Here is a 17,440-nt window from a genome sequence, read left to right as displayed (position 1 = left end):
AGGAGTTCACCTGTAAGCAACCCACTGTAAAATCCCCGTTATCAATACAGCATTCAACAGTCAAAGGGAAAGGGACACAGGCGAGACACTTTTCTCCCATTCATTTATTCACATTTTCCGTGGGTTTTTGTACACTTCCTCAATGCATTAGAACTAATGAAAACATCGTTACGTGACAAGTTCTGTGAAACTTAAGTATCCAATTCAGAGCAAGTTGAAATCTATTAACAATTAACAAATCATCACATTCAGCATTTTCATTGGATTTATACTAGCTCATGCCACTTTGAATCGTTTAATGTCAGTTAATTTCTGCACACAGGCACCAGCTATGAAATTTTAGCATATGCAAATAAGTTAAGGCATCAGAAAGAAAAGTCTTTAAGGACATTGTAAATGTTACCGTGCTGCAGAGGGAGCTGACTGAAGTCCTTAATAGGAAAGCGTACCTCCTAATTGGTTTGTTTTCTACAACATGTTCATTTGAACTGTAAACTTCACTTTAACTTTCACATCCATCAACCAAAAGGGATTACAGGAACACAGTTGTGCTCCCAAATAAGTAACTTTAAGTACATTTTAGGAAAAAACAAAACAAAACAAAACAAAACACCAAACCCCAAACCTTTGCATATAGTGAATTAATATTTTATAATAAAATTCAAACCAACTGTAACAATCTCCCTTGCAGATGATTGAGAGAATTAAACAAAGCAGAGATGTTGGTTTTCTGGTTTAAGGAGTGGGGAGGTGAGAGGGAAAGATTTCTAAGCAGCTGAAAACTTTAAAATGACAGCAGAAGGAAGGTGGTGTGAGCCATAAGACACTCCAACGCCTGCGTACAGCTGGAAGAGTGAAGGCAGTAACTGAAATTAGGGAGGAAACTTGCATCTTTAACCTCAGGTACCTGAGAGCCACCTGTTCAATACAGTAAGTATCTACCAAGACACAGGAACGCCTCATCCGAGTTAGAATTCTGGTCAAAATCCCTTCCTGGTGCAGCACGGGCCCCGTTCTCAGGAAGGCAATAGTAGACTGATTTCTCTACCTCACCACTAACCTTTACTTTTAATTCATTTTAGGCCTTTATTTCTACGTAACCGTCTCTGGCCTTTTGCGGTATTTGCATATTTTAATATTTCTTACAAGAAGCATCATCAAAAATGTGGTTTTATAACAGTACTGGAGCAGGGTTGTGCTTTATAACTGAATACTCAAGTGAAAAGTGTGTGACTTGACTTCTCCCGCTTCCTTGTCCAGATCATCGCAGGGTCACTATGAATGATGCCAATGAAAAAAATCTGCAGTAACATTTTTCCCTATTCTTGTTCTGGCAACTCTCCCTGTGTAAAATGTTTAAAATCATACGTTTCTGCATACATCTGACATTCTAATGAAGATGACATTCCAATTATACACCTTCCGCTAGCTTGACTGATAAATACACCACGCTGCTGAAGAATTAAGGTGTCTCATCTCAGTTAGTCTTTCCTGCAGCTAATAGGATATTACTTGCTACCAGGGATAGTGCAAGGTTTAATTTTTCTGGCACAATTTATTATTATTCTACTTATTTTTCCTTACACCGTGCTCAGCTTGTCCACACGAGACACACGAGGCACTCATCACGTTTTAGACCGGGCTGAGCACACGCCTGCGGAACCCCAAGGCTGCCTCACCTGGGAGGCAAAGCCTAGGGACAACTAAAAACTTCACTTTGTCTCTGACTTGTTTTAAGTGAATTGGTCCCCGTTCTGGTGGCTGAGGGAACAGTTACCCATCCCTCAGCTTTGGGAAGGAGACAAACACCAACCCAAGAGCACGGATACGATCTGTACGGAGTTAACAAAGCCCCCTGCCGTGCTCCAGCCCCTCAAACCTCGCTGCCTGGAGACACGTTGAAGACACCACAGTCAAAAGACAAATGCAAAATTAACCTTGGACGTGGAACCTGAGCCTCTAATAAACTTGCAGGCAAGGTTCTGCTTTTCATTCATACACAATTAACACACATGCCTTCAGCTTTTGGCCTCCAATTTAAGTATCGGCAAGACTTTTTCAAACTAACAAAAAAAGAATGTTATTTTGAGGAAAGTAATGTCACTTTTAATGGTTAAGTACTGACCCAATGGAAAAGAAAAAAAGGCACCAGTTTATATTTCAAATAATATTTGAAATGGTATCTGAGTTCCCTTCACACTTAAAAATGCAATTCCTGTGACCTCAGTGTAACTGAAATGTGAGCAAAGGCCTTTGTTTTTGAACTTTGGTCAAAAGAGCTATAGATCCTATAAAGTTTTTCCTCCTTTTATGTAAGAAGAAGAAAAAAAAAAAAGGCCGTAACCTGAATTGTGCAGTGAATTAGGCCTCAAGGCAGCCGCCTGCCCCCCCGCCAAGAGCAGTGGGGAGCAGGTACAACGTGCTGCATCTCATCAAATGGTGCTGCTGCTGCTTCTCCACCCCAGGAGCGTCACTAGGGTGGGTTCCCAGGGCCCTGGCACAATTGCATCACGCTGCTTTCTTTTTAAAAAAAGGGGATTTTTCCTCTGTGCTGCGTTAGCCAGAGGCAGGTCAGGCCGTTCCTTCCACCTCCCCAGAGCTGGTCAGCGTGGCAGGGCTGAGAGCAGTTGAAGTTTAACTAGTAACACCTAGCTCTAGGATAGCTTCCCGGGCTGGAAGTAAAGCAGAAAACCAATTATTAGAGGAGGAGTTTCCAGCAAACACCACTTGAAAAAAGAAACTGATTCAGTAACCAAACAAAGTCTGATGAAGTTGAGATGGAAACTGAGAACAGAATGATATTCTGATCCACAAATTATTGCCACAGGGTTAATTTTAACGCAGCTGAAAACTAAGTTATAGATTAACCCAGTGCTCCCTACTCACCCCAGAAGGCTTGTCCTAAAGCTGCTAACTGCTGCTTTACTCAATGTAATGCAGTAAAGCACTGTCGTTTTAGCACATGGGAAGAATAATTCCACACACACACACACATTTATGCATGTATTCTCGGTAATGGCCAGAGGCAATATAAAGGTCTATAAAAATCCTGAAATTTGTGAAAAGAGCTAGCTATCTTCAGAAAAGTCCTAGTAGCAAGACAAGTACAACATTTCCAACTCTGCCTCTGCTGGGTTTGAGTTTTAGCCCGAGGGAGGAGGGAAGAGGAGCTCCGAGGGTCCGGAATGGCAGTGCAACCCTCTGCCTGACTCCTCCAGAGTCAGCCAACGCCAGCTGCCGTCGTGGTCCAAGATTAAACAGTCTTCCAGTTGTCTGCTTGTACTATTGCACATCATTAGCTTGTTGCTACAGTAAGAACAGAACTGACGGTTCTTCTCTAAGAAACACTACTGTCAACAAGACTACGCAAGCAAAATTTTCTCTTAAATAGCTGGAGATGCAGTCTCCAAGTCCCAAAAGCACACGAGTCTGTAAGACTTAAAACACAGTACAATATACACTAGCAGTGGTGGGTACGTTGGTGTCACCAGGTTTGAAAAAAATTAAGTCTCACCAGAATACGACAGACCAATGAAAATTAAAAATCCGGAGCCTAGAAACAGTTTTGAGAGTTCAACGCCACCCTCCCTTCTCCAAACAGGAGGCTGTTGCATTGCAGTGCAGTTTGTGAGGAAGCTCTGGTACCAGGTTTTTGTACTCTGATTTCAGTCCGTTCAGTCAAATCGGTGTTAAAAAAAGCAATTTAAATTTTAAAGTGTGTAAGTGCTTTATCCAGAAGAGGTCCCACATTTTAGATGTTGACAAATGAGGGAGCACAGTCCAACACTTGTGTTCTATTTAAAGCTTTTATTAGCTAGTTTAGCTTTTCCTCACAGAATTTTTCCAGAATTCCTCTAACAGTTCTTAATATCAGGGTAAAGAGTTAAGTGTTCAAGTGAAGTTAATGGAAGGAAAAAAAAAAAAAAAAAAAAGAGCAGCAGCAGTTTGGCAAGAATTCCTCAAAATCACTGACTGCAACTTATTTAAGCCTCCTTTTTCTCCAGTAAGATTTTGTGCAACTCATCTGCATCCTCACTTGTTTTCACCCTTATTAACATAGTGACAGGAACAGCTGGATTCTTCTCATCAATCGGGGGGTTTGGAACACAAACTATAAGAACGTTGTTTTTTCCGGTTCTTGTACACGGCATCTTAGGTGGAATGAGAACATTCAACAGGATGTTTCCTGCGTGTGAGGAGGAAAAAAATAAAATACAGTTAGCAGTTTTTCAGCTTTTACTGCAATACAGGTGTTAGTATACTTACTAAAGAGGGTTTTAAGTTCGTGTTTGGAAGGAAGGCACTTCACAAGTGTCACATAGACTTGTCTTATTCTTCTCTAAGCATCTGCTCAGGGCCACCGTTCTCAAAGATTTCTTTCCTCATTAGGAATGAGGAAATATCTGAAAATGCTGTGTCCTCCCTTTTTAAAGGGAGCAATCTGAGGAGTATCAAAGGATAGTAGGGACACACAGGAGAAAGGGGAAGGGGATAAGGGAGGAGCAGCCAGTGAGGAATCCAGTCCCAGCGCTTAGTTCACGCTCACGCAGGTTACTCGCTCTGACCGTCAAGCGCAGCTCCCAAGCAGAAGCAGAACGTTAGCTTCAACACACCTACAGACACGTTAAGCCAAAAAAATCAGACAAACTATGGTAGAAGCAGCACTTCGTGTCCTCCAATCATACAACCCATCTGCTGTGGTCTGCCACCGGGTTACGAACAGCAGCAGCTCTACGCCAACTTGTTAAAAACTGTGTCGCCAGTTCGAGCTTCGGGATTAGTGGTCTAGTAAAACAGTTGCAAACAAACTCCAATCTGCTTCCACAGAAGATGCACACGTTTTGTAAACCTGGTAAATAGTTCAGAACACGGGAGTAGTGTTTAGGGAAAAGTCAGTCTTCGCCTTCCTTTCCAGTTCAGTTTTTCAACACAGCGAGATTTTAGGAAAGGATTAGAGCGCTGTGTGAAGACCGCAAAAAGGAAAGCGTGCGTCACTGCGACTGCAGCAGCTGCTAGAAACCGAGGCTTGGAAACACCGAGCTGAAATGTCTTAGTGTATGAGCTGAAGAAAAAGGAAAGATTTCCTAATACGTCACCTCGGATGAAGGTAGAGGGAATGTGAGTCAACATCATGAAAATTAGCATCAGCTGAGTGAAAACCAAGACTTGTGTTAAAGAGTAGGTAACTTGGAGAAAGCAAAGTTTTCATCTGCTCTGTTCAACACGTTCAAATCCCCACGGAAATGCTGAAAGCACCTACAACTCCACCATCCATCTGCCTTCAGTTTAACTGCTAAGAACTGCCCAGGTCTCCACAAGAAGGATTTAGATGTCACTAGCACCGGAGTCCCAATCTCACCAGGTGTTTGAAAACTGCCCCTAAGGGGCCTGCAGAGACTTCACACAGACTTGCTAGAGCGTGTTAGGAACGGCAATTGAGGCGAGAGGTACCGAGGGCCTGCGCTGCTGCACGGCTTTAGTCCTCAGGTCTTCTCTAAGTATAATATTTATCCTGGTTTATGGAAGCTGTCAAGAGCGGGTCAACCCCGCGGGCAAGGTTCTTGAAAGCAGGTACTGAAGTGTAGCCTCGACAATGCATATCAACATTTGATCTGCAGTTTGAGTGTGTAAACACTCTTCAGCCAGAACATTACACCTTAAAAACCTGAACACATCCCTAACTTATAAAAGCAGAGAAACAGTTGGGTGTTTTTCTCTTTTAATGAGCTGTACGTGGTAATGTCAGTCTCAAAAAGATATTCTGAGGAACTATCACCCTACAGGTTACTCTAAAATTCCACAGAGTCAACCTACCACTTCTGATCCAACTGAAGGTCCAACAGCTGGACCTCAGCCCACGTGCAAAGAGCAGCGCTCAGAGCAAAATCCTGCAGGCCTGGCCTACGGGATCCTCCCCTTAACCTCAGGTACCCGGGCGTCTGCCCGCAGGGCCAAAGGTTTACAGACAGGGGCTGAACGGCAGGCAAAGGGCAGCTGGCCTGCATCCTGGCACAAAAATCCCTTCATTTATCACTCCTGACACACGTGTACTTCTCGCTGTGGACCTTAAGCCACGCTTCAAAGTCACTTAACGAGTCAGGGATGGAGAAAAGCTATAAAAAAAATACACGAGCCTACACTGATAATTTTTTATTCCTTGCACTGCACCACGTGCACTATTTCATAAGTCGTCAGAGGCAGCCACTTGCTTGTTCAATACTTGAAATGACTCAAAACCAGTAGAAAGACTTTCACTGATCGCGTTTGTTACGCTGCGTAACAAAAAAATCCTAATGCTTAGCAGGGAAATTTCACATCAACGCTTGCTACTAGAAGAAAGTTACTTACCTAAATTGGTATCAGCTCGGACTAGGAGTTGAGTTTTTTCATTTCCTGCTGGCTTTAAGTGTAATGTTCCTACACCTTTCTCTTTAAATTCATTATCCTTTTTGTAGAACAGTTTGCACCTGTGCAAAAAAAAAAACCCACCCCACACTTGTTTGTAGAGATTAAACACAAATACACACGGATCTATAAATCTTACAGTAAGCCAACAGCTTAACAATAATCAGGAGTTAACGGGCTGTGAGTAGCATCGATCTTTACTCTTCTTGACCTTGTTTCATGTGCTAACAGACCGTCCTTCTCAGAAAGTTAATTATTTCTTTCAGTATCCAAGTGACAAGCATGTAACTTTCAGGGAAAAGTAAAATGCACAGCAACCTGTACTCAGGGCCTCTAAGGAGAAATAACTGTAAGCTACTGTTTAAAAACATTAATTACAAAACCATGAGAACTTGCTGTATCTTTCTGAAGTTGTAACAGGACTCTCATGTAAAATTTAAAAACATTTTGAAGTGAAGCTCTAATACACCTAATGCCGTTCGTCATATATTAGCACATACCTTCTCTCAGATAAAGCAAATGCCTTTTTGTAGAGGGACAAATTCTGTGCTGTGTTAAGCAGACATGCAATTACCTGGACAACTGAACAGGCTTTGAAAAACTGCTTCTAGCAGAGTTAGTCTCATTGTGAACTTGAAAGTACAACTTGTTCACTCCTTCATACAACAATCAGCATTTTCCAACCCAAGAGTCTTTTTTTAGGCTCTGCAAACAGCTGAGCACCTGGCTGCTTTTTCAGAAGTACAGTATGTTATTTCTGTGCCACGAGCCCTACAGTATAAACTTGCAAAGCTCAATGAAGGCAGAAACATCGTCTTCATTTGCAAAACACTGATCCCAAGTCGAACACAAACTAGCTACTAGTGCTGCGTCCAAGGCAGGCAAGAATTTTAGGAAGATCTCATGCAGTTTTGTCCGTAATTACTTTTTTACAAGTGAAACTTCACGTTCTATATGGCTTCCTAACAAGCCTTATTAACTAGGAAGTCAAGAACATAGACATCGTTAATTCTGCACTGCAGTGGTAAAGAACAGCAATATGCAGGTATGAACTTTATTCTCCAAATTATAATTCTATTTGCTCTTCCAAGTTAAAGTCACTTACTTCTTGGAGTAGAAAGCATCATCCTCTTTTATTTCATTAACAATGACTTTTGGTGGCTCTTCTTCGTCTTCTTCTCCTCCTTTAATTAAAAAGTTTTAATACATTAATGTTGTCAGCATGTAATCTGGAAGGTAGTTCTGGCATTGTACTAGAACTAGCATAAGCATGTTGTACTGGGCATACATGTGGCCTGCCAGGGATTGTCAAGATATGTTTTAAGTCCATGTGGGCTCTGAAGCAGCTTCGGCTACAGAAAAGTCTTAACTTCTTTTCATTCAGCCACATCCCTCAAACAACTTTATGCTCATCTTCCATTTAAATGGGATGAAAATACCCAACTCCCAACAATCAAAACCAAAAAATAGAAAGCTTAGCAAGTCAAACTTAAGTCAAAACCTTCTCTCGGGGGGGAAAAGAGTTAGAATATTTCAGTCTCCACACAGGGGTCCAAGTAAAGCCTAACAAATACTTCCAACAGCCAGGTTTAATTTTGGGGGGAGCTAGTTGCAGGAATGACAACCAAGAGAGAGTGGCAGGACTGTCCCTTTCCAGTCCCTCAGCTGCTAGGATTTCTATCAGCTTACTGTGCCTAGCTTAAGGAAACAGCAGAGTAAAACCATCAAGCAGTCTGTCATTTTATTGTCCTTACCATCTATTAAGAAAGATGTATGGAACTGTTCTCTATCTCACACATTTTACTGAGGGGATCTCTTGACAAACCCACTAGGAAAAGCAGCAGGGTTCAAATGTCCTGCAGGCTCAAAGATGAACACACCAGTTGCTTTAAATGTCATCGTTTCAAGTCTTGCATTCAGCTACAGAACTGTATTCTGTTACAGAAAGTATAAATCTGACAGAAATACACGGGGTTTGATCACCATATACTCTTAGTGTTATTTTAAGAGTATGCAAGACTGAGGTATTTTCAGGTTAGCGGTACAGTTTTGTACTTTCAAATTCAAGACCCATTGTGATCTAGTTCAATTTAGTATTATTTCATCTTGGCATTATTCTTAAGGCACACACATTCACAGCTTACCATTAAAAAAAAATAATCATCATTTTCAACAGAATTTACCTTTATCATCACCATTGCCGCCTTCTGTCTGAGCTTCCAAGACATTGGTGGATACTGCAGTGACAGACTTAGCCTGGTTTGCATCTTTTCCAAACAAACCTGAATTCCCAGGAGAAAATGAGAAACTACTAAGTGTTCCTGAACCAAGGGAACCCAAAACAGAACTGTCGACACTCTTGCCAAAATTAAACGAGACGGTGGACGTAGCTCCTAACGACGGGTCTTTTTTTTCTGATGCAGCTTCAGGTTTTTTGTCCGATGTATCCTCACTTTTGTTGTTGTTAAACAAAAATGTTGATCCTTGCTGTAGCTTTGAATTACCAAATGTAGAAGCAGGCTGAGAGCCAGGTGTCTTGTTGCTTTCATTTTCAGAGCCGCTGTCGCTACTGCCGCCGTGTTGCTGTTCAATGTTTGCTAAATACTTCTCGTAGTCTCTAAAGATGGGTGTCAGGTCACAAAGTGGGTTTGTGTTGACGTGCTTAACTATCCAGTCACGCACAGAACAGTTTAAAGCTGCTAACTGTTTGTGGTAAACACTAGAGCTACAAACTTTGCTCTGAGTGTATCCAGATGAGGATGGTTGACTGCCACCGTTAGCTTTTGGGCTCGCAGCCTTTTTCTCGGTAAATGCAGTAGTAGTAGGGCCATTTGACATTGTGGATCCTATCAGAAGAAAAAACATGGTTCAGAACAGTTCTAGAAGGCAGAGTTCTCATGAAAGCCTGACTAATGTTCTCAGTATTTCTGTATCAAATCACTCAGAGTGATTTCTCTGGGATCACAACCCCGTGTGCCAGACACAAGTAAACAGACAATGCTGTGAAACAGACCTAAGCCTAGACAAGAAAGTTAGTTCAGGGATAGACAAAGTAGATAGAGCACAGAGTTCTATATAAAAAAATCCGCAGAAACCTTGTACAGAGTAACATTGAAAAAAGAAAAGTTTTGTATTTCACCAAAACCTCAATCTTAATTCAAGCTTTACCAAGCTCTAACAGTTATTAAAACGAAACATTTAGTTCTCTCATGCTACATGTACTTCAAAAAACTCTGAACCCACTAGCCCATGATTTTGCACATTTGAGTGGTTTCCGTATAAAAAACACAGTAAGCACATTAAGAAAATCCTCATTAAGTTTCTCTTCATTTAGTTAAGCTCACTGAAATCTAAGTTACTCTAAACTTCAAACTCCACCATTTCTATTCAGCAGCATGCCGACTCTGAAACACTGTGGCATGGTCAACATTTCTGCCTCTAATATTCAGGGACTACTAGAGCATAAGACTGGCTAAAATATTTGAAGTGTCTTAAAATCTAGGTATAAATGTAACAGATAAAATTCTAGACAGCCTTTGCAATGTAAGATGTACAGAGTAAAAAAGGTTAAGGCTTTAGCTATGCAGCATGTACCTACCATGAACTGCAAAAAATAAAGAATCAAGACCTTAAAAAAAAAAATACACAAAGAAACTGCAGTCCTACTAAACGGACATTTTCCATTAGCTTGTGTTTTTAAAATAAATTCAATTCAGAGAATTGGGACAATTATTTAACTGGAACATGTTATCAGCTGTTTTATACTATTCAGAGTGTCTTGTACCAATATCTTCCATTCCCATTTGTGCCCATAAAGCTTCTACCTCCAGTATTAGATCAAATATGAATTTAGTTTCCACTATCAAACTGCAGGCATTTGATAACTTGCCCCTCCAGCAGTCTAAAAATCCTTTTAAGAAATCTTACGAAGAGAAATAAAGTCTCAAAACCTTAAAGCAGAACTAGAGCGTTGTTTGAATTTGGTTTTTTTGTTAAAATAACCCTACAGATTTTATGGCTGAATTGATAAATATTTAAAAATATTTAAAGCTTATTAAAAACTTACCAAACGCCGATTGTGTTTCAGAGGTGGTCTTTAAACTGCTGAACGAAGGAGTGCTAGAGACACTACTGCTTCCATTAGACAGCCCATCTAAAGACTTTATTCCTGCACCATTACCAAATCCACTGAAGCCACCTCCTCCTTTTCCAGAAGGCAATATAAAGCCTTTAAACCCTTTAAAAGCTCCTCCACTTTCCGACTGGGGGGAGGAAAAAAAAAAAAAAGAGTGAGAGAGAGACAACCAGTTACATCTCCTCCACAAAAATCCTATCCCCACCTGATAATCCATTTCTTTTCCCCTGGTTCAGCGTGTCATTCGGTGTGTTATTCTAAGTCAGCTATGTAAACAAAAGTTAATAGCTTCCTCATGACACACATTGCTACTATTTTTAAAGGACTCAGATGGTTGGTATGAAAATAAACTAGATCTAGGAAGTGCACCCAGAAAAGTTGTTCAGAGCAGCGGATGTGTTTGACTACCTATTTAGACATTCATAGCAACTTGTTTGCTTTAAATAATTACACAGCAGTGTATCATCGCAGACTTATTTTCAGCAACTTTTAGCATTTACAACTACAATCAAGAGCCCAACGCTTCAAGCCACTCCTCAGAACAGCATCATCTGTAGTCACCTGTGTAACATTTGAGTGATTTCCCCAAAATATTCCAGTGGGACTGATGGGAGGGGCAAAGACTGTACCTGATGAGATGGTATCTGTGCTTTCTGCAGCCTTTACATGACCTAGTTCTCAACACTATCTTTACAACTGTAGTATTTTATGGTATATTTCTTACGTGTTTTTGAAACATACAGTGTGATTAACACGTAAATAGGCACTGCCACTTTTAGGGACTCTATATGATGTCTTCTGAGGTAACGAGCGCTCATTACGGGAAGGGGACTTTCAACATGGAAAGCCATCAGAGGAAAAGGAGAATTGCTTCCCAGTTTCATCTGCTTTTACCACTGAAGAAATCACAAAACTCACCCGGTTTAGGTTCTATTCCAGTTATCTGCCCTTGTGGGTACGGGCTCTTTTTGTTTCCCTCTGTGCTTTACCTTTTCCAGCGCAGTCCCCTGTTCCTCATTTCTAGGCAGCTATTTTTATTCTGTCTCCCTTTGATCAGCCTACCTCCCTCTCTCTCTGGACATTCCAGTTAAACTGCAGTCTTTCTCTTTCTCTTTGCAGCATTCTGCTTGCTCCATTTAGGGACATCAATACGTTTCAAGTTTACGTTTTGGTAAGTATGTCACAGGTTTGTTATGCAACCTCAGGTGTCCTTCCATCTCTTCTGCTTTTTAGCCTTTGCCCTGACTATCCTAGCTCTTCCCCCAGCTTTGATCTCTGGCAGCAGACTCCCAGGCTCAAGACTATTTGTTCTCCCATCATCTGGTCCCCTTTCTCAGCCAGGTCTGGTTTTCCTATTCCATTTGCCCTGAATCCCTCCTGTTCAAGCTGTGGTTTGTTTTTTACACCACCTCTTCCCAGTACAACCCTTTAATTAACTGCATCCTCTACCACATTTGTGGCTAAAACTACTGTAGGCCAAAGTAGGATTAAAGCAGCTTCCTCATTTACACTGCTTGGACAGCAGAAGATCAAAACACGGGAGAAAACTATCCAGCTCCTAACTGTACCTAGGCCCATCCAATCCAAAACCAATTTGAGTGATAGGTCCAGTCTCTGTCTTATTTCTCACACGGCACATGCCCTGTTGGATGTTTCATAGGAAGATATATATGATGAAGCATCTGTCAGGAATTTCTGAAAGGACTACAATTTGGTTGGACTGGGTTAATGCTTTCACAGGGACCAAACCTGGAAGAGAGGCCAACTACCTTTCAATTTGTTATTACAAAGAGTAGGTGGCACTAAAGCTCTTCACAGGGGGGAAAAAAAAGAAGTAGCAGCATTCTTCACAAAAGACACCAGTTTCCTTCTCAGAACAGTTTTTTCTTTATTTAGCCTCTGAGACATCCCCCAGCCCTCCAGCATGGATAACTAGTAACTTCCGATTTCCAGGCCTCCCATCTCTGCAAAGGATGAAACTGGAGCAGTTTGAGTGTTATTTTACCCAGCTGTAGGTGACATTGTGTCTGAAACACTGCACTTATACTTTCAAAATACACATCTCTCTTCATACAGTCAATACTAGGATTACCCATTTTTCATTCTGGCCTTATTCTTGCTAGAGAGCAGGAAGTGAAAATTAATTTGCACGTCTGAGCTGACGAGTTGTATATCCCTTCTAAAATAACAGCTTTATGCAGCATTATTACAAACCCAAATAAGTAAAAACCTGAGCACAGATGTTATATTCTGCAATTGAGTCGAACTACAGCACTAATGCTCAGTGATCACATTACCTCTGATCCAACATTTCGGCGCTTTGCTTTCTTAATAGCTCTGTTCTTCAGGACTTCTTCACTAGCTACTGAAAACGTTCCCACCTTTAAGAGGAAGTTATGGCATCATTAGTGACATTCTCAGAATGCCTAAGTCCACCATAGTCTGAAGAGACAACCAGGGTAAGTTTTTTAACACTGCTCCTAACAAATAAGGGAATAAGTAAAAAAAACCACCTAGAAAATAGAGTACTGTGATTAGCTTGCCAACTACTTGGACATTAGTTGATACTTTCAGAACTCTCTTTCTTGTTCTGCATGACATTTCTCTTTGTGCAATCGCAATTTTATTACAGCAAATAGTTCAAGAATTTTTTTTTACTTTTAACAAATAAGATATCTTTGCTGAAGGTAATCCGTCAGTACTGCACTGTTACAAACAACCTTTGGTTTGGAGAAGTACACTGAGATCTAGGCTCTAAGTCCTGCAGTCTGCTGCAATTCAAGTATTAGCAAAGGCAGCTAATGACTAATTACCACCCTGCAATAAATGAGGAAATTAAGTTTTCTTATATTCAAATTTCTGGAAGAACACTATCAGTTTTCTTTCCCACATTTTATAGGCCAAAACTTTTAATACTCTTAGTAGCGTAGAAGCTAGAACAGTTTGTTTAGAGCCAGAAGTATGAGAAACTAAACGTGAAAATCTCTTTTTACAATCAGATGAAACATATCACTTGACTGCCTAATTCCTCTGGCTGTGTAGGGACATTCAGCTAAACTCTCCAAATTAACATATTTCTGAAAGAAACTATTACTGACCTTTTTTTTTTTTTTTTTAAAAAAAAAAGGACAAGACAGGAAAAAAATTTAAAATTTATCTGAAGAAATCAAAACTTGTTTTTTCTTGCGATCTCGGTAAATACCCATCACTCACTGGAAGAGTTCAAAAGCATTATGCGTTTTAACAAGCCTGGGGTTCCCCCTGAGCTACTGATGTCATTTTAACTGTTAAAAACTGCTTTGCCATATGGTTTGCATATATCAGAAGCTTTATAAAATTAAAAAAAACCCCACATATAAAAGATTATCTTTAATTGCTACGCTTTTAACCAATTTTACTGTAGATTTTACCCGCAAGATAAACAGCACATGTAAGTAACTACCCTACTACCTGCAGGGTGGGGGGGATCTTACCTCCTCAGCTTCATCCTCCTGATCCCAGTTTCTGTCAGTCAGTTCCTTCTCTGCAATTCTCTTTGCCATTTTTCCACACCTGTGTGGAGAGAAAAAAAAAAAAAAAAAGAATCAATTGCACAGAAATTAAATTCTAAGCAACAATGATCTCCAATCTGTATTACTTAGAACAAATAATCGGAATCGAGTTAAAATATAAAAGTAGGTCAAAATTGGAATGCGAGTTGAAAACCAAGTGTTTCTAACAACTGTTGTGGCGACAACAATCAACAGCACTTGAGGCTAAAGTTGTGGTGATATGCCATATTTGATCTTAAATTTAAGCAACAACAGAAACATGCGGTTCAATTATGGGATAATTTTTCTGCAGCAGCAATGCTGGCTAGGGCAATTCCTTTCAGTCCCATCATACACCTGGTCATCACTTACTCTGAAGGGCTGCAAAAAGCCAAAAAGATGGAAAAGAGATCTGGTTAAAACATGCCATGTTCCACTCCATCTTGCCTCAGGATACCCATGTAAGCAGCAAGAGAAAAGTAAGTTTGCTTTATAGCATCTAAAATAAATATTGACAAGGACTACTGAAGCAACTGGAGAGAAAGCCTGGGTAAGAATAAAGACAAAGCTCTCCTACAAAAATCAGGATCCACAGACTACTACTAAATAGAAATCGGAAAATTTCTGTTACAAATAAATTTCCTCCAGAGGAGACATAAAGTGTATGATGGATTTTAGAGCTACTACTGTAAGCAACTGATCATAATGTTGCTAGTTATCTCTCCCACATAAAGGAAAATCATGTAGGAATGTGAGTTCTAACTTTTGAGTTCCATTTTACTAAAGTACCACCTAATCAGCTCTGTGCAAAACCAAAGAATGAATCCAGTTATAGTTTGTACCTGAAAGACTTGGCAAGCAATCCCATACTCAAATTTCGTATGAAAAAAAGTTTTTTTAACAACTGTATCATCTGACACTCAACATGAAAACTTTTCAAAGAGGTAGTTTTGTGGCAATTTAAGTATTGAGCAAGCACAAAAATTAGAACTCTTCAAAAAAACACTCTTAGGTTTGTGATTAAGACCTGGTCAGATAAAAAAAAAATTCCACTAATAGTTGAATTTCAGAGCTGAAAATTATGACAAAACACGGTTACAGAACATCTTGTTTAGCCGGTGGAATATTTTAGAACAGTAAATCCAGCTGCACAGCAGTCTCTCAGAAATCACATGTCAAAGTAATGAATTTTGGTACGACACACTTCACAAATAAGGTATTAGGATCTTTTGGAAGTACAGTGACAAAAGATTGTTTTGTGTAAACACTTTAAAACGCCCTAATCCGCACCATCCTGAAAGCAGAGGCCCTACCATGCCCTGCCCGATTTTCTGCAGACTAGGGAACTATTTAAAACCAACCCATTGGGGGGAAAAAAAAAAAATAAAAAAAAAAAAAACTGATTTTCAAGTCATACTGGCTCCCCAGTCCCGTCTCCCACAAGGGGTATACAACCACTTGCAACCAGAGGAAGACAAGATCGCGTCTTTTCGGCAGCAGCCACAGCTCAGGGACTAGCAAAGCCTAGAATTAAACCACCGGGTTCCACGGAAGATCAAGTTACCTCTCTTAACCCACCCACTGAGGCGTGACGACCACATTCACTAGAAAGCCTGTTCTTCACTAACACAAGAAGGCTCAAGCTGTTGGCTTTGGCTCCCGGTTCTTTGCACCGACCCGTGTTTACACGGTTTCTCTACCTCAGTACTGGAAACAGGATCTAACACGGACGAATTCAGGAGAATCCCAAACACGTTTTTCTAACCCGTGAACCAAGCAGCAACGCAAACCCGCCTCTATGTGATATTCAGAACCTTCAAGAAGTTTCAGGAGCAAATGTTCTGATGGGAGTATTTTGAGAAACAGCTCTTTAATTAAAAAAAAACAAAAACAAAAACCTACAACACAATACAGATGTGTCGTTGAACTCCTAAAATCCACTCAGTAACCCCAGTTGCCCTACTTAACGCAGCAGCTCCAGAACAAGCCTCAGTTTAACATTTGCATGCCACAAATCCAACCTCTTTACCACAAGGCTACAAAACTCGCGCCTTTGGAGCACCCAACCTCAAAGCAGGCGGCAGAAATCCCCGGTGTCTCCTCTCCCGCCTGGGAGGCGCGGGGCGGAGCGGGGCCCTGCGCGGAACTGGCGGAAGCCCCACGGTTCTTCTTTGCGCAGAAAAGCTGCGGTTTCGGCGCAAGCTCTTTCGGTGTAAGAGACCCGAGTCCTGCTCGCTGCCTTTCCAAAGGCCCAACTGCAGCCCCCTGTAATACCCCCCCCCCCCCCGCCCCGTTACGGAGTCGCCCCGCATTTTCGAAAGAACGGGACGTATTTCTGCCCCCCTCCCGCAGCTCCCCAAAATGCCATCGCCCCCCATCATCGCGAACCAGAGGCCCCAAGGGTGAACCCCCTGCCTCCTGGGCACCCCCCGGCCGCGCTGTCCTCCTCTTCCAGGCCCGCGGAGGGGGGATTTCCCCGGGGAAGGCGATGCCAGCGCCGGCCGCGGAGGCCCGCGGGTAAACACCCGCCGCGGTGGGACGCGCACACGCCGGGCCAGCCGCCGCGGGGAAGGCTCCGACCCGCCGGGAACGGGCACCCCCTCCCTCCGGGGCCCATCTCCCTCAGCGGACCCCCGTCCCCCAGCCCACACACACCCCCCAGGGCGGGCGGTCCCGGGAAGGGCGGCGGGGGAGCGGAGAGCGGGTACTCACCCTCAGGGCCGCGGGGGGGCTGCGGGGCTGGGGCGGCGGGCGGGAGGCGGAGTCTGGCCACAGGCTGCCAGGCCCGGGGCCCGCTCACCATCCCCCGGCCGGGCCGGATACCTCACGGACTGATAACCGGCGTGCCTTAGCGCGGCGTCAGGCCGCCGCCATTTCGTCCCTCCTGAAAGACGGGGAAAAAATTTGCTTTTTTTAAAAAAAAAAAAATAAAATAAAGAGAGAGAGAAGCTCCGTCCACCACCGGCCCCGCGGCCGCTCGCACCGCGCATGCGCCGCCTCCCGCCGCCGGCGCTGCGGGGAGGGGCGGAGCCCGCCGCCCATCACGTGTTTCTCCGCGGCCCAATAGGCGGGCTCGCCTCGCCAACGGCCGGCGGCGCCGCGCATGCGCCCTGCGGCAGGGCCGGGCCTCGCGCCGGCCGTTTGAATCTTGGTCACGTGGCCGGTGCCGTCGCTCCCCTTCCCCCCCCTCCACCCTTTCCCGCCGCGGGAGCCGGTACCGGGGGGGGAGGGCGGGTGCGTGTTTGTGTTTCACGGCCCTTGGTTAATCCTCGTGTGGCCGGGCGCACCCTGCGCTACCGGGAGCTGCTCCCTCCGCCCCGCCGGGCGCGGCTGCCGCTGTCCGCCAGGCCCCGTGCGGGGCCGCTGTCCG

The 17,440-nt window shown here is 42.9% G+C and overlaps 2 protein-coding genes across 5 annotated transcripts in view; one reads left to right on the top strand and one right to left on the bottom strand.

Annotated features, from left to right (window-relative positions):
- Positions 1–13,167, top strand: part of KIAA0930 (KIAA0930 ortholog) — a 97,478-nt gene extending 84,311 nt beyond the window's left edge. The window contains exons 10-11 of one of the 2 annotated variants that reach the window (XM_074901766.1): positions 11,660–11,711; positions 12,876–13,167. In XM_074901766.1, the coding sequence (XP_074757867.1) occupies positions 11,660–11,711; positions 12,876–12,909 (86 nt within the window). In that variant the 3' untranslated portion in view covers positions 12,910–13,167. The remainder of the gene's footprint in view (positions 1–11,659; positions 11,712–12,875) is intronic. The other variant, XM_074901769.1, reaches the window with a different exon arrangement.
- Positions 99–17,429, bottom strand: NUP50 (nucleoporin 50). Of its 3 annotated transcripts, XM_074901773.1 has the most exons (9): positions 16,783–17,429; positions 14,014–14,092; positions 12,838–12,921; positions 10,472–10,667; positions 8,589–9,251; positions 7,511–7,589; positions 6,349–6,467; positions 5,097–5,148; positions 4,005–4,186 (listed from the first exon to the last, which is right to left on the bottom strand). In XM_074901773.1, exons 2-9 carry the CDS (start codon positions 14,080–14,082, stop codon positions 4,153–4,155), a joined length of 1,296 nt encoding a protein of 431 aa, XP_074757874.1. In that variant the 5' UTR covers positions 14,083–14,092; positions 16,783–17,429; the 3' UTR covers positions 4,005–4,152. The 3 variants fall into 3 exon arrangements, with proteins under 3 accessions (XP_074757872.1, XP_074757873.1, XP_074757874.1); XM_074901771.1 differs by lacking the exon at positions 5,097–5,148 and having other exon boundaries at positions 99–4,186; positions 16,783–17,425; XM_074901772.1 differs by lacking the exons at positions 5,097–5,148; positions 16,783–17,429 and adding an exon at positions 16,138–16,175 and having other exon boundaries at positions 99–4,186.
- Positions 17,430–17,440: the final 11 nt, after the last annotated feature.

This window comes from Athene noctua, chromosome 3 (assembly GCF_965140245.1).
Source record: "Athene noctua chromosome 3, bAthNoc1.hap1.1, whole genome shotgun sequence".
Taxonomy (NCBI): domain Eukaryota; kingdom Metazoa; phylum Chordata; class Aves; order Strigiformes; family Strigidae; genus Athene; species Athene noctua.
Note: the sequence above shows the minus strand (reverse complement) of the source record. Positions and strands in the feature narration are given on the sequence as shown.